Raw genomic sequence first — 24,342 nt, 5'->3', positions numbered from 1 at the left:
TTTGAACCGGTACCCAACGGTACCTTTTTTCGGTACTTTTTTTTTTTTTTTTAACTTTTTTTCTTTTCATGTCAACGTTCACACGCACAATATATGCTTACCTAGGATTTGACTTGATTCAACAACAAAGCAGTCGGAGCAATGACGAGCCGAAAACTGTCGAAATTTAATTTACCTACCTCAGTCGTAAAAAAAAATCCAAACTTCAAATAACTACAATTTCGACAGTTTTCGGCTTGTCATTGCTCCGACTGCTTTGTTGTTGAATCAAGTCAAATCCTAGGTAAGCATATATTGTGCGTGTGAACGTTGACATGAAAAGAAAAAAGGTAAAAAAAAAAAAAAGTAAAAAAAAATTAATTTTTTTTTTTTTTTTTTTTTCTCGGTTTCTCACTTGATTCGATACTCGGTAGTACCGACGTGTTTCGGTTCGGTACCTCAAAAGTACCGAATTCGGTACCCATCCCTAATCACGTGTCCCCTCCGGTACACGAGGAGGCAGCCATCGCATCTTTTCACCTGTACAGCGCGATCTCTCAGTGGCCAGGCGTAACGTGTGGGAGGCTCACGCTGCCCCTGTTACTTCCTGATTCTGCTGTACAGATGCACCAACCGACCTGTAGGAGTCGCTGTCCACAACGTCCGATCCCCACCGGCTTTCCCACCCCCTAATACTGCCAATTGTATTAGTATGAACGACCAGCCAAGCCGGAAGCAACACCGAGAGCTGGGCTCGAACCCAGCATCTCCTGCGTTAGTGGCGAGCGCCTTACCCACTGCGCCACTTAGCCGCCCTCAAGCCCGTCATTTTGATACCTTACACTTGTGTGTGGTATGAAAGCTCTGGCAGGAGTTACTGGACAAAAATCGGCAGAATAAATAATAAATGAATAAAAATAAATAGTATAGGGGAGCTCCAGTAGCTCACCGCATATCTCGGCGCTATTTCTGCGTCAGGGAAAACCGTGCTGCGTCACGGATCTGGTGGACTCCGAGTTCGATTCCCGGACCCGCCGTCATTTGCCAGAATGTCTTCCCCTGATCTATATCCCGTTTCACCCTGTATCTGTCGGTCATGCTTGACCAGAAAAGCGATAAACGCTAAAAAAAAAAGTTAAAAAAAAAAAAAAAAAAAAGAAAAGTATAGATTACAATAGTAGTGGTCACCTCACTGTAATCAATGTGGACGGCCACCTTTTTCTCAGTAAGGCTCTCCTTGAGTGACTTCAGCCTCTGGAACTGGTGCTGGATGTTATACACATGAATGGCCAGTATATTTACATGGTCCTGAGTGAGGTCAACAAGTTTGTCGATAGATGCGTCTTCTCCAGTGCTGTTTTTGACATTCGTCTCCTCCAGTGCACCATCTTTTCCCTTTTTTGTGATTTTACCTGTCCGGGTAACCCACTGGTCCCAGGAAATTATGTTTCCCTTGGTTGATGGATCAATAGTTGTAGGGAAGGTTTTGCCTTGGCATTGAATGCACCTTCTGTACATGCATTCCATATCACTTGAGCTGCAGACACAGGACTCGGCTATTTCAGTTGTGGATGGTGTGGCAACAATCCCAAGCTGGTGAAGCTTCTTGATTTTGAATTGGAAATTCTCGTGGATTTTGCAGGCACAGGTTTCTCTTTGGGAAACGTTGGGTCTCCCGGTCCAAAAGGGCTTCAGTCTTGCAGAACTGAGCCCTTGAGAGTTTGTAGCGAGGATGCTGACTGAAAAATGTAACATGTAATCTCTCCATAGTGTCAGTCAGTGCCCTCTTCCTGAACACTTGTCCTTTCTCGCGGACTTCCCCTGTTTTGCCATTGATGATGGTTGAGTTGTCATCCTGGTGCAAGAAACGACTCACAACATGTCCCATCAATCGTCTCTGGCTGTTGTTGGGCAGGGTCTTGGGCTCTCTCCGGTGGGTGGCTCTCTTCTCAATGGTGCCTATCAAAGGTGCTGGTCCTTTTTTGTTTTTTCTTGTAGCCTTCTAAGCTGCTTCGTTAGGTTAGAGTATTTTCGGGACTGGATTTCCAGTTGATCTTTTGTCGCCCTCAGTTTTGACCTCAGTGAGGTTATGGTTACCTTCCTTTTTCTTCCTGCTTTGGGGGTGGAGGTCTGCTCTGGTGTTGGGCAGTTCAAAGGTGGCTCGGGAGGGCTTGGTACTACCTGGACATCCTGCATCCTCCTTTTTCTTCTTGCTTTGGGGGTGGACGTCTGCTCTGGTGTTGGGCAGTTTGATGGCAGTTCTGGGGGTCTTGGTGGTACCGGTAGGCCTCCATCTTGCTCTGGTACCTGTGCGTCATCTCGCTCATTGATGGAGGGAGGGGTAGGGCTGGGCGATATGACGATATTATATAAATATCGGGTACAGTTCATTAACGATACACTTTTTCAACGTATCGTGGATATCGTGATGTTTTGCCCAAGAGGATTGTGTCTCGTCAATCTGGTCCACACGTTGAAACTTTTGAACAGCGCCACCGCACACACACACTACTGCATCAAAGTTACTACTTATGATAACAAAGGCATTCGTTTTGTGGCATTAACGTTATATAGTTACACGTTCAATAACATCAGCGTATTTACATAGCAACGTCCGAGGTCGACCTAGATATAGCAAGCATTAGTCGTTCATATCTCAGCCCGTGCTGACTCAGTTGTGCCCATTCTGCGGTCTGTTAATAAAGTTTTCAATCAGACGGATGTATGGAAAGGCTTTTATTATAACATCCGTTGCAGTAAAATCATTATGCCTCCAGTCGTTTAGTCATCCTGCGGAGCTAAAAGCTAAACGTCGGCCGCGGGGAGCTACCATTGTTGTTGTCATTGAGTGATTGAGCTCTCCAATGGCGGAAGTAAAAAATTAATACGCGCTTGCCGATTGGTGCTAAGAACAGCAGGGCGGGTGCAAGCGCTGTGACGTAATTGGCAGACTCGACTGTCAATCAAAATGATTCTGTTTGCCGTCTGAATGAATGAAAACGTTATTATTAACAGATTGCAGCATGGGTACAATACAGTACAGCTCAATACAACAACAGTGGACTGGAGGATGCAGACCAGAGAAAGACTTTCGTCTTGTTTACATCAGGGTCCCCCATTTTCAATTCATCATATTTCATATCTAAATCATATAATATCTCATTGCTAAATATATGCAATATATAATCCAATAATCTAAATCTAATATATAATATAAAAATGCTAAATGCATGGGTATTTTATTTTGTCTTTAATGTTAGCTTGCAAACTCAAATACTGTCTTGGTAAGCCTCATAATGAATTGTTTGAGGGAAAAAAAGAAAAACATCGTGATGCGTATCGTGTATCGCCGAAAGGTCAGAAAATATAGTGATATCATATTTAGGCCATATCGCCCAGCCCTAGGTCAAATCCAAGATGGCATTCAGTGTTTTCTTTTTAGCATAATGCCTGTTCGAATTTTCTCTCCATTGTTTTTGTTTCCTTTCATATTGTGATCAAGATCTTCCATTTTCTTGATCTTACCATTTTCCTTTTGTTTTTGTTATCTAGAAATGGAAAGGAAGCATACCATAAAATTAGGAAAAACATATATGGACAGACCCTACACTAGTTTGTGTGTCCTACAGTAGGGACTGAATGGCTTACAAAGTGCGAGTGTGTACACATCCTCTAGTAAGGGCCAGAAAGCTGGACATCCTATCAACTAAATGGCTTGTATGAGGCTTCCTATAAACTAGCATGTTTGCTAATGACTGTACCATTTCCAACCCCCCCTAACCTCTCTCTCCTTCCTTCTGTACTCGTCCAGCAGGTCAGGGTTGTTGTAAACCTTTTCTCTGAATTTTGCTAGCCTAGCCTTTGCTAACGCTTTCTTTTTCTCAGTGGCTGACTGTCTGCAATGAAACAGGAAAGTTAGTAAATTACATCAAAATGAACTGTTGATGATACACATTTTATTATTACTATGTAATTACAACCTTATGAACCTTATGAACACTTAATGTTGAAGTGTTACCAACTATTACTATTTAATGACAAAGTTATGCGATGTGTTATCAAATTCTCATTGCCGAAAGAGAAGTTCTCATTACCGAAACACCCATTAAAATGTTGCGGTATATGATAAGTGTGTTGCGGAGGATGAGAGGAGTTAGCATCGGCAAAAAAATGTCATGGTACATGTTAGGAATGTATTAACCTTTGTATTGATCAAATATTGATGATCAAAACTTTTTTCAAACAAGTAATACTTCATGTTTCAGTATATTTTGTCGTGTACAAGGGCTGAAGCGGGAAGTTAGAACTTTTATTGAGGTGACTTCACTTACTGTGTAGCCATCTTCTAGCTTGTCTTCTTTGTGATGCATCATGGGACAATAAAACTTTATTAAAAAAATACTGTAGTCTTAACAGGAAGGTGAAAACTGTTGCAGAGAATGAGAACTGCATCAATGGACATTATGTTTTCCACAAAAATCATTAATTTGTAAATTTAATTGTATAATTCATCAGAATTTCCTTGATGACACAAATAAATAAACAATATTAATAAAGTTTTAGAGAAACATTTTGAGTTTATTAAATATAAAATTAAGTCAATGGTCCATAGAAATCAATGTGGGTCCGGTTTGAACGCAATGTGAAGCGATACGCGTTTGGTTATAGCTCCGCTCCCGTCAATGTTAATTTCGTTTAAAAACCTTATTTGAACAATACCAAAAGAGATTAAACCACATCGTATGTATTGATAAGACCTTCTACTAACTATATCAAAAGACAAAGACTCAACATGGATACTATTGATAAGAAAAAGGGTGGAAAGAGAAACCCTCCAACGGCGCCGATTTTGACACGTTCGAAGGGCACAGCTGACGCAGCAGCGGTACCGTTGGAGACTAGCCCCGATGGGGGGACTATAGTAGAGAATATACCGGGACCAACGACGACTGGCCCCGAGAGGGAGACAGCAGTTGACGACACAACGGTAACGACGTGTAAAAGATAAAGCAGGGGAATTTGAGAAGATAATCTCCAACAAACCCATCGGGTCCATCATTGCACCCACAACATCAACTGACACAAGCAGTGCAATTTCACATCCCGACTTCAACTCTCCGACTATCCTGATGAAGGAACAGATGGTCGCTATCGAGGAATTCAAAGCACACATCGATGCTAAATTCGAAATGGTTATGGAAGCAGCCGCTGTACAGGCCGGGCGAATCACGGCAGTGGAGAATACGGTGATAGAAATTACACAGAGGGTCCAAGTGAACGAGAAGAACCTCAACGATGGATTAACAGAATTATCGAAGGAGATAAAACAGGTGGAAGAAGAATGTGGGAAGAAAATACAAGAAGTCGAAGAGAAAGCAATGGAGAGGCAGCTCGAGACCCAACGTTACTACAGGCGAAATAATATCCGCATCGTGGGACTGGATGAATCAGTCAAATGCACAGACGACAGCTTTCCAACAGTGTTAGTAGATATTTTAGGTAATAACAACCTTCCCACAGCGCCGACAGTGGACCAATGTTACAGAGTCAGTACACGAGGCCAAAGAGGTAACGGTCCGAGAGTTATCATTGTTACCCTGCGTAAGACGGTAATAAGAGACGCCATCATTAGAGCAGCGCGCAATCAAAGGGGGAAACTGAAATATGGTAAATTCAATAGCTATCTACGAAGATCTATGTAAGGAGGCCATCGCTCAGCGTTTCCCCTACAAGGATGTGATGCAGAGAATGTTTAAGAGTGGTCTCAGGCCAATTCTTAACTACCCGGCACTATTATCGATCATGGGAAAAGACGGTATTAGGCAGGGAATACGCACGCCTAAAGCCGCCGAAGATTACATGAAGCTACATGGATCAGGTCCCCCCGGGCAGGACGCAACACTGTCTCGAATCAGATAAGCTTACTCATCTCTATTTCTTTGTATTTTAGTAATTTTATTAGAATGACTTTACCACGGCTCAACAAAAGTAACAGATTATATGCACGCTGGCAACAATAAGGCACAAGATGTTTAATATGGCTCGTAAGGCATTATATTTACAATCTTCTGGTCTCTGTGGAGACAATAATCCAACATTGACATTATGAATATTCTGGAACATTCTGGGCTCCTCTCTCGACTGCTCAGGGACACAAAGGAATATCCCGGAAAATACTAGAAGGTCATGACCCCTGGGTAGGATCATTCTGGATCATAACAGCAGTGTTTACATATTTACTAGTATTCTACAACCTTCTAGAATATAATGCACCCCTTCAACGAAGGCCTGTAAATTTAACACTAACATCCGGTGTGAATAAGCATAGGATTCAAGGACTGAAGTTTAATTAGGCTTTAATAAGACTTTAAAAAAAATAAAAAGACATTAGCCACATCTAAATGTATAAGCACAACAAGGTTATTCTAATATTTTAAATAATTACTCCACTGATCTAGAGATTTGCACAATGTAGCTCTAAAAGTCTGTTTTTCTCTTTTTTCTCTTTACTCAATTTTATTTTATCTGTTTTTCTGAGTTTTATTTTAGTTCTCACTCCTTTTTTATTTTTTATCTTTCATTGTTATTTTTTTTCATTTTAAGGTGTTAGTGTTTATCTCCACTCTTTTCCTTTTTTCTGATGTTTCCTACATAAGTTAGTAGAAGGTTCAAATGAATATATTAATGAAGGTATATTATTCATTTTTCAAACTATTGTTAGTACATTAATGGGAAGGCGCAAGACCAAAAGCGACATTCTATCGAATTAGAATGAAAGTTTTAGATCTTATGGCAATTAGCATAGGAAGAATAGGATTACAAAGCTCAATTTGGGTAATCCGGTGGCCTAAGGGAGGGAGTCATAAGTGTAGGATGTGTCTATGGGACACAATCCTGTACGACTCGATGGGAGGGGGGGAAAGGGGATTTTTATTTGTATATATGTATGTTTTTAAGCTCGGCTCTCAACGGGACCTCACTAGTTGGATGTATATCTATTGTTGCTAGAGATGTTCCGATACCATTTTTCCCTTTCCGATCCGATTCCGATACCTAAGCTTTGGGTATCGGCCGATACCGATATTTATCCGATACCAGTGCAGAAAAAAAAAATTTAAATTTTTTTTATATAAATTATACTATTTTTTTTTATTTTTTTTTTTTCAGATACTGTTATACTGTTTTTTAGTAATAACTAGAACGTATAGTATTTATTCAACAACAGGTGATTGTATAGATTTGTATTAGTATCATTAATCAATGAGTATGGGCTGCAGCACTGCAGATATACCCTACTCCAATGATCCACATGGACATTAAACGGTGTTGCACTCGCTACTCAGTGGCTCTGCAGATATACCCTATTCAGTCTGTAAGCTAGTGGCAGATAGAACGTTCATGTTGTGATTTTTGATGCAAAATAAATATTCAACATTCTCTTTTGAAACTCCGCCTCAGACTCTTATCCTTTGGCACTTGCTGTACTTTGCTTGCAGGTCTGCAGCCATTATTGCTGGATTATGTGAATAGCACCAACTTTAGACACGGTAACGTTATCAAGCTAAGCTAACTGACCTAGCTCGTCTTCCCGCATTGACATTAAGATAACGTTAGTAATAGTCAGCTAACGCTAGTCCGTAGCTACTTAACTTAAATACAATTCACCGTGGGTGCATTATTGTTGATAGACGGTCACGGACAGTGTTAGGTCCTGGAGAAAGGACAGGCGATCATCTGATTTGATGTAACGTTAAAAGCGGATGTTGTTCCAACTAGCTATCTTTCCAGCTAATGCTATCATAACACCAGCCAAACACATCCCGATTCCCGTCCGAGCTCCCCGTCACACCGCACTGTCGGGGACAATGGAATTTAAGAAAGTGTATCTGCTGTTAAAATGACACAGCATCACACTTTAAAACATGTTCATTTTATAATCCTCACTCTCCGCAGGACTCGGCAGGAGATAAATTACATCATGGGATCGGAGGCTAGAATTTACGTGTACTCGCCGATACCGATACCAGCATTTTAGGCAGTATCGGCGGCATTTCCGATACCAGTATCGGTATCGGAACAACTCTAATTGTTGCCTCGCACTCCAGAAGCATTACCAATAACTACACAACAACATGTATAGATTATGGCTAGTTTGAATATAATGATCTGGAACACTGGGGGAATAAATAACCAACACAAACGTAAAAGCGTGCTCACACTGATGAAAAAAGAACAGGTGGACGTTGCTCTGCTAAGCGAAACGCACATTCTAGAGAAAGACATAGATACGTTAGCGGACAACACTAGTCACTCTTCTTTTGGTACGAGAACTCGAGGTGTAGCCATAGTCGTTAGACGTAAGTTGAATATTGAATTAAAGGGAGTATGGTCTGATGCAGATGGTCGGATAACTATAGCTATGATTGTACACAAGAACAGGAAAATAGCGTTGGCAGCGGTATATGCCCCAAATTTGTACGAAGAGGGTTTCTTCACTACACTAACCAAAGCAATGTTAGACCTTCCCGATTACTCATTTATAATGGGTGCGGATTTTAATGCCATTTGGAATCCAAGGATGGACAAATCTTACCTCGCCTTTTCCAGCGAACAAAAGAATTCATCTAATGCATTAAAGGATTGGTCGAAGATTACAGGTGTAAATGACTTATGGCGATCACTTAATCCCACGACCCGAAAGTACTCTTGTCGATCTGCGAGACATAACACATTATCCAGAATAGATTGTCTTTGCATCCCCGAGACTATTTGATAACTATGAAGTGGAAATGATACCCAATGCACTATCAGATCACTGTTATTTACTCCTAAGGAACATTTGGTATACCATCTTCCCGAGCCCCAAGATGGCGATTTAACTCGATGCTGCTTAATAACAAGGAATTCATTACACAACTCAAAGAAGCTCTTATAGTATTCCTACGGGAGAATGCAAACTCTGTGCAAGACCCCAGAATAATATGGATGTCGGTAAAGGGAATGATCAAGGATTTCACTGATAGCTTTTCCTCCAAAATGCGCAAGAATCGATGCACAAAACTGGCTGAACTGGAAACGCTTTACTCAACGTTATTTAATTCTTTACAATACAACAACTCAACTCGACTAGAAAATCAAGTTAAGGTACTAAAAAAGGAGATCAATGCCATATACAGACAACAATCGGAAATACAAATACGTAGCACAAGACAACAGCAGTACTCCCAAGGTTCTAAACCTAGTCACCTATTAGCCATGCGATTAAGAATTAATGCAAAATTTGCAGATATAACTACCATTAGAGCACAAGTACTTGAAACAGACCCTGAAAAAATAAACGTGACATTCAAAGAATTCTACTCCAACTTATATAAATCAGAAACGACCTTCGATCAAAACAAAATGGACACGTATCTTAATCAAATTATTCTCCCTAAACTTTCAGAGGATGACGCTAAACAGTTAGAAACACCGATCACACTAGAGGAACTCAAGAAGGCCATATCCGAAATGCAAAGGGGTAAGGCTCCTGGAAGAGACGGTATCCCACCAGAAATGTACCTCTCTTGTTGGGACATAATTGGACCCTTATTACTAAATATGATCTTATACTCAGTCAAGGAGGGGAACTTCCATAAGAACGACAATATTGCACTCATAACAGTCCTTATCAAAAAAGACAAGGACCCCACCGAGTGCGGTAGTTACAGACCCTTAAGCCTCCTCGGAACCGATATCAAACTGTACTCTAAGGTATTAGCCATCAGATTACAAAAGCATATGACGTCTTTAGTTCATCCGGACCAAACTGGCTTCATAAGAGGCCGCCTGATCACTGATAACATAAGACGAATACTGCACGTACTAGATGCCGACAAGGACGACACCATACCTAAGGCGATGCTGTCCCTGGATGCAATGAAAGCTTTTGACAGGCTGGAATGGTCGTATCTATGGGCAGTATTAGAGAAGATGGGGTTAGGTAAAGGTTTCATTGATATGATTAAAGTAGTATACAAAGACCCATCGGCCATGATTACTACAGGTATAATCACCTCCGGAATCTTTCCGGTATCACGCTCAGCTAGACAGGGTTGCCCTCTTAGTCCCGGACTATTCAATCTATCATTAGAGCCTTTAGCACAATATATAAGACAATCCCAATCCATAGAACCAATCGTAATCAAGGGCACACAACATAAAATTAGTTTATATGCGGACGATGTAATACTGTTCATGCAAAACCCCAACACCACACTGCCTCATCTGCTCAAGTTGATTGAGAACTTTGGAGATTTATCGGGATTCAAGATAAATTGGCCGAAGTCGGCTTTCCTTCCACTTAACGCCCCTGCAAAAAAAGATATAACCCTCCCAGGAGAGATACCTATGGTAAAACATTTTAGATGTTTGGGAGTGGTAATATTCCCCACCATAAGACAAACGGTGAAGCACAATTACACAAAAATCCAAAACAAAATCAAAGACTACCTTGATAGGTGGGCAAAACTTAAAAACTCAGTACAGGCACGGATATCAATAGTTAAGATGGACGTACTACCTAGAATAAACTTCTTCAGCTCAATGCTACCGTTACCCCCTCCAGAGGGTTACTGGAAAAGATTACACTCCTCCACATACAAATCTATTTGGAATAACAAACCACCACGTATAAAAAGATCCACCGCACAGAGAAATAAAGCAGACGGTGGCATGGCATTTCCAGATTTTTTCCACTATTTTAAGGCGTACACATTAAGACCATTGACAACATGGTTTGATCCCCAAGCATTAGTATCCTGGAGAAAATTAGAAGAAAACTAGTAGCCCCACATAGACTGAAGGACATAGCATACACTAAACTACCAATCAAGCATTGCGAACGGAAATTTGGCCCCATAATTACTCATGCGATCCGGATATGGCGTGAAACACAAAAAAAATATCCTAACCCACATAAATGGCACAATCATACTCCCTTATTCAATAACAATGCACTCTTGATTGGAAAACGACCTATAAGATTCCCTATATGGGAAAAGCAAGGCATACACTCATTAGGGGATGTTTTTAACAAACAGGGTTTCTGTAGTTATGAAGAAATACAGAAGAAATGTAATCTCACCAAGTCCACACATCTTTTTTACTTACAGTTATTGTTATGTTTTAAGACTCAAGGTGTTCCATTAACGAAACCAATTGAACACCACAGATACCACAAATTCTTCTATGAAAGAGAGACATCAAGAGGTTTTGTTTCAGATTTTTATCATCAATTACTAACGTCCTCATATGAAACCCTCCACCTAGACTCCGTCTGGAGGAGGGATATACCAGACCTGGAAAGTGATTTTGATTGGCAAGAAGCCTGGGCAAATGTTCGACTCACATCAAGGAACCCGGACCATCAACAAATCAATCTTAACTATATTCACAGGACATACTTGACTCCTATAAGACTGAAAAAAATGGGTCTTATACAAGACTCCAAATGCTCTTTATGTACAAATGGGGACGAGGGGACATTTATGCACATGTACTGGGACTGCCCACCAGTTAAGATATTCTGGAAAGAGGTGACCCAGCAATTATCAAATCTCTTAACTTGGAATATACCTGTACACCCCTCTGTATTACTGCTGAATGATGTTTTTGAGTGTGCAGTACATCCACAGCTAAAGAGATTGGTTTTATCGGGTATCACAGTGGCTAAAAAGCTGATAGCATCACGATGGTTCCAACCGGAAAAAAATTGCCGAAAGGTCTGGATTATTACATATCTCGATGTGATCTATCAAGAAATATCTACAGCAAGAATTTTGGGTCTCAATTAATCCAAAATGACATTGTGGTGGAGAAAATAAAAGCTAGCATATAATGGTAATTAGGGATGCCCCGATCGATCGGCCACCGATCGTTATCGGCCGGTAATCAGTATAAATATGCGATCGGTGATCGGTGATAATGCTTTATTTTCGCCGATCGTCAAAACAGATCTCACTCGCTGAGTTCTGTCTCAGACACCGGGAGCTGCACACAGTGCTGCGCGTCTGCTCCTCCTCCAGCCCTCCCGCACGCATGTAAACACGGGTCTAGTCTAGTCTAGTGGGACGGGACCTCCATGAGCTAACGTTAGCTACCGTTACAAAATGACCCAGTCAACTATTCACTTTTAGTTTAATACATGATGAGGCATTGTCTAACTGAACGGTATCTAGCCGGCTAGCTACTGATAGCTCCTGATATCAACAAATGCTCCAGCAATAGTCTAGTTATCTAGTACTAGTGTATGATACCTCTGTTAGCTCACGTTAGCTTAGCTCACTGTTCAAAACGAAATGTCCCATTCAACTAAATAGTTCACTGAGGCGTTGTCTTAACGTTATATTTCCGGCTAGCAGTAGCTACAGACAGCTCCTGATATCAATGTCTTATAACACTCATTCGATGCATATTCGAAGCCCGGCTTGCGTCGCAGTCACTAACGGGGATAGCTGAGGGAGTAGGGTATATCTGCAGAGCCTAGGGTAAATCTGCAGAGCCGAATGTGATTTGATCAAAGCAGAGTATACACACAGACAGTGGAGATAGCGAGCATTTTGACTTGTTGCGTGGTGGCGTTGTCTCGCAGATAATACAACTACAAGTCTAATTATATAATATATATATTTTATAAAAAAATATATATATATATATATAATTTTTTTTTTTTTTTTATTAATCAAAAACGATCGGTATCGGATCGGTATCGGCCGATATGGCTCAAGACGATCGGTGATCGGTATCGGTGGCAAAAAACGTGATCGGGGCATCCTTAATGGTAATGTCTGGTTAGGAGCGAGGGAAAATGGATGGATTATCCGGGAGGGGGGGGTACGTGCTGGAGCATATGTGTGTAGGTTTTTAGATAACAGGTATTAAGGGTATATCCTATATATGACAATTAACTAAAATGTGATTTCATTGGATGTGCACTCTCAACTAATGCTTGTATATCTTATCGTGTGTTGTCATGTTTGTTTATGTGTTTGTTTAAAAAATAATAAAAAAATAAAATACAAAAGAAATCAATGTGGACGCATTGCGCTAATGAGAATTTAAGCACAATTTACTAAAATATAAAAAATTATTAATTATGAGTAAATAACTCATTGTACAAAGAGCACATTTTTATCTTTAATATTATGTTTTGTTTACTTAAATAAATGGTAACCTTTATTTAGAAAAGATCACGGCCATGGTAAATCATTGATTTCATGAGAATGACCCTTTTGCCAAACAAAGACCCATTAGAATAGAGGCTGTTGGAAGAAACAATTACGGTATACATGTATAAATTTATGTTTTATTACTGGATCTTGTAAACGAGTCACAGTGGAACAGTAATATCATGCCTTTACAGTGTTTCACCATTATTTTTGCCACTGCACAGAAGTTTCGATTTTCTTTTGAACGTGGTCACCAATTGTTACAGCGGCAGCTATGTTGGAGGAAAGAGAACTAGACACAAACATTCTGTGCAATGCCTCTATTTGAAACATCACTGCACACTATGTAAGATTTTTTTTTCTTCCATTCATTATCTTCGGCTCAAACGGCGAGGGGAATAATGTTGGGGACACTATCTAGGACAACTTTGTCCAAACAATAATATAATGAGTCTCTGTGGATTAGAAGTATTCTCATACGTATGTTTGTCTGGGGGGGGTGTGCTTGGTTACTATAGACCACACTCCTATGCAAAGCTGCTGCGAAACACCTCTGTAAACAGACTATAAACCGCTGTGAAAATGCAATACACTTTGGCCCAAGCTGTTCCTAGCAATGCAGTTCCAGTGGGAAAAGGGTCTTCAGTGGCAATCAGAGAGATGCAACACCTGCACTACAGCATGTCTTTTTGGAGTAAGGGTATAACAAATGTGCTCCAAACTTTATCACATCTTTATATTGACTCATCGTTCAGCCCCCCCCAGTTGCAGCTGTGGAGAGTATAGAGCCATATGAAATCCGCGTTCACGGAATCGCGGACGGAATCGCGGAATTGAGCAATAAAAATGGAATCAACTGTAAAAAAATATATATATATATATTATAATGATAATTATTATTTTTTTTAAATGTTGTGGGACTTGTACATCACTTTGTTCAACTTTGTCAGTGCTCTAAAGTTTAAACCTTTTTAAATCTTAGACAAACAAAACACTTTGCTTTCATGAAATATTGTAAGCCGTCATTTGAGGCTTTATAAAAGGGTTTGTGATCGGTCCATATAATAAGTAGCATGAGATGAGGGTGTGAGTGGCTGGTGATTGAGTCCCTTCTCAAATATAGTTCTGTTTGTCCACAGGGACGGCCGCTGAGGTTCGGGATGGCGTCCGAATCAGGCTCCCAGAACCCTCCTTCCAGGGGGCTCATGACCTTTTACCCCTCCATAGAGGAGTTCCAGGACTTCAGCCGCTACATTGCCTACATGGAGTCCCAGGGTGCTCACAAGGCGGGCCTGGCTAAAGTAAGCAGCAGAATCACTGTCTAATATTGTGTTCATTGGTGACTTGTTATTTGAGAAGACACCCCGTTTACTTTCCTCTAGAGCTGCCCCTTCATAGTCTATTTCAGGGGTGGCCAACCAGTCAGAGACTAAGAGCCACAAATATTACTGTGGTACCACAAAGAGCCACACCATATACCAGCGTTTCCCAACTTTTTTTTCAGTCACGGCACCCTTCATGTGTTTATAGGTCTCACCCTCTGGCCTCTGAAGTTGCTAATGTCTTTTATTTGGGCCTCACAGGGTTAAAAGTACCCTGTGAGACCCACGGTTGCAAAATTACAAAATCACTTTTAGCCATTTAAAAAAAATTATGTTTATTTAAAAAAATATTAAGCACATGTATAGTCAATTGGTCCTGTTGTTCAGCCTCACAATGCTATTTGATAGTAAATGTGTTTATATGTCCCACCCTCTGGCCTCTGAAGTTGCTAATGTCTTTTGAATTTGGGCCTCACAGGGTTAACCTCTTAAGCCCGAGATATACAGTAAAAGTGTATATTTTCAGCATTACGTTTGTTTACCAATTATTTTAACTGTTATTAGTGAAATATAAGATTATAGAAATCTCAGGGCATTGAGTCGGAAACCGGCGCATATTGACAGGAGGAAGTGGCACAGCCAAAAGTGAGTGTAGTCTTTTGAAGGAAGAGACTGGGCTTTCGAATTTCGAAAAACTACCCTACCCAGCTCACACCAGCCCCCGTCAATCATCTGACTTCTGTATTTACTTTTTTATTTCTCTATTTTTTGGGATTATCTCCCACAAACCTGAACGTTATTGCCATAAAACAGAACACAGTTAGTTTCTCTACCTTTCTGTAAACGTCTTGCAAAAAACAGTGTTGCAATACGATGAACAATGGTGGAGAAATTTACATTATAAAAAAGATGGCAGAATTCAGTACTGCATCTACAAAACCTTCTGTTTAATCATCTTCTCTTTATTCATTTGCTTAGATTTTCCCAGGTCTGGTCAATTTTAGCATGGTGTTATTCACAGTCAAAGATACTTATTTTTTTTTAATAGAATTGATATTCTCCTTTGGTTCATTACAATTTACTCAAGCCTAGTAACAGACACACTATTTCTGACACTGATCCATATATGTCCCTAGATTCATATACCAAGAACATGCAAATGGACCATTAAAAAAAATTGTAAATGTTTATTCTACGTCCTTATGGAATGAGCGACATAAAAGTTAAAAAAAACATTATATATAATTATATATAATTTTTTTTATGGATGGAAGAGCCGCACATTGACGGGCAAAGAGCCGCATGCGGCTCGTGAGCCGCGGGTTGGCCACCCCTCGGTTTGGTCTTAGTCGACCAAGACCTTGTTAGTCTTTATTCAAATAAATGTACAAGCTGAATTATTTCCTGGAAAATGATAAGCAGATCTCTGGTAAGCACTATATAGCATGTATGCTTACCATCATAGCATGTGGGGAACTAAAATGTTCACAGATTAGCAGATGAAATCAACAAATCGATTAGTAGGCAAATCCTATGACTATTACCGGTAGTAAACTAAGGCTACGTTTAGACTGAGAGAGTCTGAACAGAAACCGCAAAAGTCGTCTTGCGGTTTCACTTTTAATTTTGCGTTTAGACTAGTGTTTTGGGGTGGAATTCTCCGTGCAGACGAGGCTGTAACGACGGAGCCCCGCTGTCACACGATTGGCGCATATGTCACATGACGTGCTGTGAAGACCCACCCTACTCTGCCTCTGATTCGCAGACTGTGGATGGGGAATGTGATTGGACCAAAGCAGAGTCACTCACAGACAGTGGGTCCAGTCACGCCGCGGGACAGATTATTGTGTATTTAACCCTTTCACTGCCACACGACAGCCGGTTGTGTGATAGTAAAGGGTTAACCTTCTGTCGTGTGGCAGTGAAAGGGTTAAAAGTACTGCCAATGTAGCCTTCAGGTGATCGCCATGGATAGAATCAGACATCCTTTGTTTACGCTTGGCTACTGGCGCATGCCTGTGATGTAAGCAGTACGCGCGACCAGAGCCGTGACAACCCTTTCGTCATCGTTTTATGCGGTTTGACAGTTTAGATGAGAGCGCAAAGGTCTATCGTTTCTAGGAGTCTCACTTTTTTGCGGTTTCACCCCGTAAAAACGCTGTTTCCGTATAAACGAAAGGCACATCCGAAAAAATATTTTTGCGGATTCACCTGCTAGCGTTTCCGTCTAAACGGGGCCTAAGAATGTCTTTAGTTGAGAACAGCCCTACTACTTTCCTTTATTGAAACACTAAACAAGTCTAGAAGGAGGAAGTCCAACCCATGTTGAATATCCACAAGATGCGTTTTTTCATTCCCATGTAGGTGAAAGAGAGGCGGTCCTGCTGGCCACACCTGTCACTTATGCCTCTGATCACTTGAAAATGTCGGACCCAAACATTTTATTCTGAGTCACCTTTTTAACCTCTTAAAAGCCTTAAGGTCCCCCTATAGGACCCCCTGCTTTTCTTTATCATAAATCGATCAATAGAGACCGTATTAGATCCCCAATTATCATATCATGGGGTATCATTGGAAAGCCACACTCATTGGCTACAACCCTGTGCAAAGATTTTCGAGATCGCCAAATGATTGACTGAACTAGAGCCCCGGGAGTCGGGGGTGGTAATGTGTACTTTTGCGTACTTCACCTCACATATCGGCATGTAACTCGAGAACCGCCAAACGGATTTTGTCACCTGAAAGGGCAATCGACAGGCAACAAATAGGGCTTTAATTCTATCTATATATTGTATTAAAAGAAATGCACACCGAGCCACTAGAGGTCGGCAAAGAATCGTCCACATGTGGGCCCTTGGATGTTAAGGGGTTAATGTTTTTAAATATATATTTTTTTAGCAAAGAGTAAAGACCATAACCCTATCAAAAACAGTAGTCAAAGTGTATATTTTTATTTTACCGATGTTTTATACGATTTATCGAAAATGCTAATTATCGTAAAAACCGCAAGGAAATGACTAAATCCAGATTCAACCCTGCCATTGGAAAGAGGAGCATTTACCCTATCCATAGATGTATGATTTGGCCATAATAAGGTCAAGGTCAAGTTCAAGGTGAAATATTAATTTATAATTAAAATCGATTATCATTAATTACTGTATCTACAAATCCTTCTGTTTAATCATCTTCTCTTTATTCATTTGCTTAGATTTTTTGTACACATGATCTCAATAAGGTGGTGAATAATAATAATAATAATTCATTTAATTTATATAGCGCTTCTCAATAACCCGAAGTCGCTGACAGTAGTCGGGAGCAGGGGTACAAACAAAGAGGCGAAAGCAAAGAAACAAAACAAAACAACAAAGAAACAAAAACAGAGGAACATGAGACCATGGGGGGAACGGGGGAGACAGCCTGATGGCACAAAAAAAAGACTAGAGACATATCGATCAGGTTGGAGGGGAGGGGGGGGTTTAGGGGTGGGGGGGGTTGAAGGCAAGGGAGAACAGGTGGGTTTTGAGGCGAGCTTTGAAGGTGGAGAGTGTAGGGGAGTCTCTGATGGACTGGGGGAGGGAGTTCCAGAGTCGGGGTGCAGTGCGAGAGAAGGCCCGATCTCCGAAGTTTTTAAGCTTGGATGTCGGGACAGTGAGGGAGGCAGTGGAGGAGGACCGGAGGGAACGGGTTGGGCGGTAGGGGAGAAGGAGATCAGTCAGGTAGGGGGGGGCCAGGCTGTGGAGGGCTTTGAAGGTGAGGAGTAGTGTTTTAAAGTTAATGCGGTGTTTGATCGGGAGCCAGTGGAGGGAGTGGAGGACAGGAGTGATGTGTTCGCGGGACCGGGTGTTAGTGAGGAGGCGGGCGGCTGAATTTTGGAATGAGCTCAGTGAGCATTTTCTCCTACCCGTATACATTTTTTATCATAGATGCAAAAATCATAAATCATAATTTATATTCTCCTTTTCTTCATTACAATTTACTCAGCCTAGTAACAGACACAATATTTCTGACACTGGAAATACATACCCCCAGGTCCCTAGATTTTCCTAGATACCAAGAACATGCAAATTGACCTTGCAGAAGTGGAGCAATCTTCCATTTACTTAGACATGTACCTTTAGGCGAAAACGGTCTACAGATTAACAGGTTAACTCATTCAGCGCCATAAACTGGCCCCATCTCTGCCGCTTCATGCCAGCTTAAAATTGTCATTTTCGGGATGTTTCACGATGTTTGCAGAGCTGTGTGTGTTCTGTATTATAGGTGTGGAGACAATGGTGTGGCTCATTTGACAGACACTACTTGTAGTCCAACATGGAAAAAAATAGTTTGTTTCTACACACTGTAGTTTGTAGTTTATTACACGCTAAACATCGCGCATTTCCAAGATAATCCAGTCTTTTTCCATAGATCGCGAGATAAAACGCGTTATATGCAATAAACCCAAACCATTCTGGTTGATCCCCTGAAACCCCAAATACTCCCAAATCAAAGGTATATACCTTCACAAAATCAGCAAGGGGGGTCGTTTTAACTCAACTGTGATCGTGTTTGACGAGCATGTTTTATGTCCGGTAAAACGCAAAACTGTGATCGTTAGAAAAACATGTTTCAGGTAGGGCTGGGCGATATGGCCAAAAACGTTATCACGATAAAATTATAAAATTATTTTCATATAACTCTATATCGATAATTATCGTCGATATAATGTCTGTTAAGTTTAATTAACTTCTTATGCCCGGCGCCGATGGACGGTGTTACAAAGGGTCAGATTAAACCGAATATATATATTTATTGCTTGAGATCCCATGTATACTATTTGTATATCGTCTGATATCCCTTGTGTATTCTTTGTACATATACACGGAATATCCCTTTAACCTAGTACAGACCATAATATTTCGTTCTCCTATTGGACAGCGGTCCCTTAGGCGCCACTGCCATACCCCCAGGGTCTGGTTCAAAGTCACCGCCGAAGACATGCCTGGGCATGAACGGCTCTGCGCAAGGATACGAGACAGGAATAGGGCTGGTACTAGTTTGTTCGCCTAACGTATAAATACGGCGCAGGTGAATACAGCAGTTAGTTAACCTAGTTCGAGTTACCCAAGTGAAGCCTCACCCACGATACAACGTGCGGTGAAGTAGGGCCCGTTTGGCCCCAAATAGAGCATTGAGACCGCGTGCGAATTGATAACTGAAGTATCAGAGTTTAACTCTGTACCGTCGAGTTCGACCTCTTCTATTCATTCAGTAATAGTCTATTTATGTATAGTGTATCGTGCGGCTACCGTTCTACAGTGACCAGCATCACCAACGCTTCCTCGCACCAGCTAGTGTGCTTATCCAGGCTGGGCAGCTTAACCTGGCGCCTTCATCCGAGGAGCCCTAGACGAGGACCGTGTGGATTATGTACACTGGATCAGGGTTAGAAATTAACATTTTTTTTCAAGGGCTTTTTTTGCCCCCCTTAATTGCTTTTCGGGGGCTTTTTTTGTATTTCGGGGGCACAACATTTTTATAATGAAAATTAACATAAAGATTATAAAACATTCTTGACACTTTTTTTTACAGTCTTCGTCCCTATGTTTGATAACGTAATGTTAATGTCTCCATATATAGGGCTCTACGCTAACCTTTTTCCCAAGGAGCACATGTGCTCCTAAATAAAATGTTAATAAATAAAATCTAAATACAAATTTAGGAGCACACAGAAATTTAGGAGCACAGTGACAATTGTTCAAGTAACACACACACACGCACACGATGTGTGACATCATGGCTTGGTTTCATGTTTTGAGGTACCTTCAATTATCTGTAAATAATACATACATACTCTATCTAAATAGATTAAATATTATTGTCCCTGAGTGAGGGCAAGTTGTGTTGTTGTCTTGATATAATAACCGGTTGCCTCTGGATCAATGAATGTCTAATATTGAATAATATTATTAGATATTTTATTTTTAACATCCCTAATTCCAACAGTCAAGAGGCTTGTTTCAAATTGATGAAAACCCCCACACACGCAACGTTTGTGAGTATAGGCTCTGGCCAGATCGATCAATGAAATACGTTGCGCGCTCAGCGCTGTGGAATGAAGGAAATGCGCATCGGGATCGGATTTGGATGTTATTCTTTTGGAGTTGTGTTACAAATGGAATGGTCTTTCCCCGCCGAACACAAGTTACTTAACGTTACACAGGTCGCGCTATGCAGATGCTTAGCTTGCTAACGTTAAGATAGCAGTGTAATGCTTGATGAGAGCAGAGCGCTCTCTCTGTGTTCGCAGCACCTCTCAAGTGCCTGTAACACGCAGCGGGCCCCCGCCTCCCTCCTCCTTGGAACAAACATTCCACCCAAAAACTGAATTTCAGTCCAGTTTCAATCTGAACTATTAACAGCGGAGCTGTTTTGTAATCTTCACAATCACTCGTCTGTCTCGCACACTGCAAGTAAATGATTTTTCCGGTTTGCACACACACATATTATTAGGGGCAATACGAGGGAAATGCTCGCACTGTAGAGCATATATATAATTATATATATAATTAGTAAACTGTCGGGGGGCTTTTTTTGCCCCCCTTAACTGATTTTCAAGGGCATTTGGTCAATTTTCGAGGGCATTTTGCCCCAAGCCCCCGTTAATTTCGAACCCTGCACTGGATAACCTACCCGACGACTACAGAGCCCTTTTCGGCCGGATTATATTTGCTTTGGTCCTGTAATTGATGGAGTGGAGAATCGTCTACACCCACAATTGTGTGGGATTTACCCTGTGAGGAGCATCGTCGAGCCCGCCTCTAGGACGCCCGAGGCTGGCTAGCTTTCTTCCATGCTGCACCGCATACCGGAGAATAGCTGCTGCTTTAGTCTGCTGATCAAGGGAGTAGTGTACCGTCTCCCGTAGCAGGAGCTTATTGAGTCCCCGTTGATCCAGACTTTCGTTACCGACAAATCCTCCCCCCTTGCTGGCCTACAACCGGAGGGACCCTACCAGTATCTCCCGCTGCCTTATTAGAGTACCATAGATATAATTCCTAATATTCGGGTTGTATTCATTATCTCCTGCGTAATATGAGAATGGACATACGTTATTGATTTGCTTACGCACATTATTTTGCCTTATAAGCGCACCCTAAGTAAAGTATTGTTATATATACTATTATTGCTGCTAATAAATATTCTTAAACCCAGTTTTGTGTGGAACCGTGTCATTGTGGAGGTGTTCTCATCATATACCTGTGTACTGTATGGCCAGTAGTAATGTACATAAGACAGTAGTGGTTTAATGATACCATACTTATAAATACAGTCAGGGAATTGTACCCCTCAGTTACAGACGGGCTATTAACACTTTGAGTGCCGGGACCCGTCTTTAGACGTCTTTGCTGGCCATGCTAAAGTTGCCGGAGGACGCGTTACGTCGTCCTTATATCAATATTTCAAAAATCTGCGATCGGATTCATATGTCCCCTCCGCTGGCCTGAGATCCACCAGCAGGACCCACTGAGCTCTCTGGCGGTTCAGGAGCGCCATCTGGTGGCCGATCGGCGCAAACGCCAAACAGGATGTTGAATAGAGGTTGTCATGACGACCGTAGTACTTCCGGGCGCTCGCTATAGTTCATGGGACTCTGGCTCGTCACGCTACACGGTGATCGATTGGCAATAACTCGATAAACAACATGATTTGGACGTATATACCATTATACAAGCTGGAGATGGACCGGGTAAAAATATATCCCATAATGATAAGATTTCTATTCGACGATGATCGCCCAACGGCGCGCGGAGACTGGGGTGAGTTTCAGCGTGTAATGTTACCGTCTTCGATACTAACTGCTATTATCAACATTTGACCCACATTAGATGATTGGTATAACGCTGCCCACGGAATTATAAACGCCCCCTCGCCCATCCGGTCAACATCAGATGACGTGTAGTAACTTCTAGAAGTACGTCTAGTTGGAATTTTTTTTATCGCGCTGATTGCCATCAAACTGTATTTCATCATCAATATAATGCATTTGGGGCTATATATCACGTTCTGGAGAAAGCTGCAGAAAGAGATGAAAACATACTTATACATTAGACCATACTTTACTATGAATATGTGAATGAAAAAGTTTAACGTTGCTACACAATGAACAATACATATAGGACTTTGAATGGGCCCTAATAATGGCAATGTAGCAATAGAATTTAAAAAGTTATAGCCCTGCAAAGAAGGGGACTTTCTCCATAGACAAATAGCGCTGGCAATCTATGGTATATCATGAATTTAACCTTAGGCAGCCAAAGTGTTAATAGACTTGTTTTGCTGCTGCGAATGTCTCGAGTTGATGTCGTCATCAGTCCGCGCACGTTAGCAGTTAGCCAGAGCAAGCAGTGTATCCCATGACAATGTACTAAATATGACCCTAAAATACTCCGTTCCGCCCCAATACATTGCAATGACGTCCACCGTATACCCCACACTACTATAACCGTGGCCTCAGAATTCACGCCACACACCCACTCGGCACGTAAACTATAAAATAGCGCCGTGCAAGCTAATTATCCTAGCCAGCCAAACTATAAAATAGCGCCGTGCAAGCTAATTATCCTAGCCAGCCATGTTTAATTCCAATGTACTAAATATCACGCTAAAATACTCGGTTCCGCCCCAATACATTGCAACGACGTCCACCATATACCCCACACTACTATAACCGTGGCCTCAGAATTCACGCCACACACCCACTCGGCACGTAAACTATAAAATAGTGCCGTGCAAGCTAATTATCCTAGCCAGCCAAACTATAAAATAGCGCCGTGCAAGCTAATTATCCTAGCCAGCCATGTTTCCAATGTACTAAATATCACGCTAAAATACTCTGTTCCGCCCCAATACATTGCAACAACGTCCACCGTATACCCCACACTACTATAACCGTGGCCTCAGAATTCACGCCACACACCCACTCGGCACGTAAACTATAAAATAGCGCCGTGCAAGCTAATTATCCTAGCCAGCCTTGTTTATTACTTGAGTCCTACCTCTCTACCCAGAGGTGCAGCGCGGGTCTCCTTCCGCTGTCCGCCATCTCCTTCACTGATTGGTTGTTAGTGCGTGTGCTCATATCCAAGCTTGGAAAATCGATATATCGAAACTTTGCGACCACGTTTCATGTTTATTTTGAGGAAATAATTGATTGCGATAGTTATCGTTATTGTTTTATCGCCCAGCCCTAGTTTCAGGTTTGGTAAAATAGACATAGAATATACCTTACCTAAGCCAGAAGGTATTCCAAAAAGAATAAATCGTATCGCCATTGTGATTACCAGTGTATATGTCTATACACTAGGCAGGGCTGTACACTGCGACGAGATTGTCGCAAATTGCCCCTTTAATTGGCCGTTGCGATTGGTAAATAATATTTGGGGGCGCGCTTGCGAGTAGTGATTTCAAGCCTTGCATTCGCATTTCACTCCTAAATGATCCAAGGCGTGTGATGACTAGGGATGGGTACCTTTCACATTTGTACCGGTACCTGTGAATCGATACCGGTACCCAACGGTACCTTTTTTCGGTACTTTAGTCTCAAGAAATTTAATTTACCTACCTAGAAAAAAGTTTAAAAAAAAATTCGATACTCTGTAGTACCGACGTGTTTCGGTTCGGTACCTCAAAAGTACCGAATTCGGTACCCATCCCTAGTGATGACGCTGAGCACTCGGGTATGATCAGCGGGGAAAATCAACTGAGCACTCACTCTGATAGACTGGCTGATTTAGCTATGAAGAAAAGTAAAGTTAGTAATAGGGATGGGAATCGATGGTTCCTAACTGGGT

The 24,342-nt window shown here is 41.4% G+C and overlaps 1 protein-coding gene across 3 annotated transcripts in view; it reads left to right on the top strand.

Moving 5' to 3' along the window:
* The window catches only part of LOC311239197 (lysine-specific demethylase 4A-like), a 174,437-nt gene that overhangs the window by 11,255 nt on the left and 138,840 nt on the right, over positions 1-24,342 (top strand). For all 3 annotated transcript variants that reach the window (XM_084327484.1, XM_084327485.1, XM_084327486.1), the window contains one exon: positions 14,327-14,488. In XM_084327484.1, coding sequence (XP_084183610.1) covers positions 14,348-14,488 — 141 coding nt within the window. In that variant the 5' untranslated portion in view covers positions 14,327-14,347. The remainder of the gene's footprint in view (positions 1-14,326; positions 14,489-24,342) is intronic.

The sequence above is a fragment of the Notolepis coatsorum genome (assembly GCF_963971535.1).
Source record: "Notolepis coatsorum genome assembly, chromosome: 13".
In the NCBI taxonomy this organism is placed as follows: domain Eukaryota; kingdom Metazoa; phylum Chordata; class Actinopteri; order Aulopiformes; family Paralepididae; genus Notolepis; species Notolepis coatsorum.
This window is presented reverse-complemented; position numbering and strand designations above follow the sequence as displayed.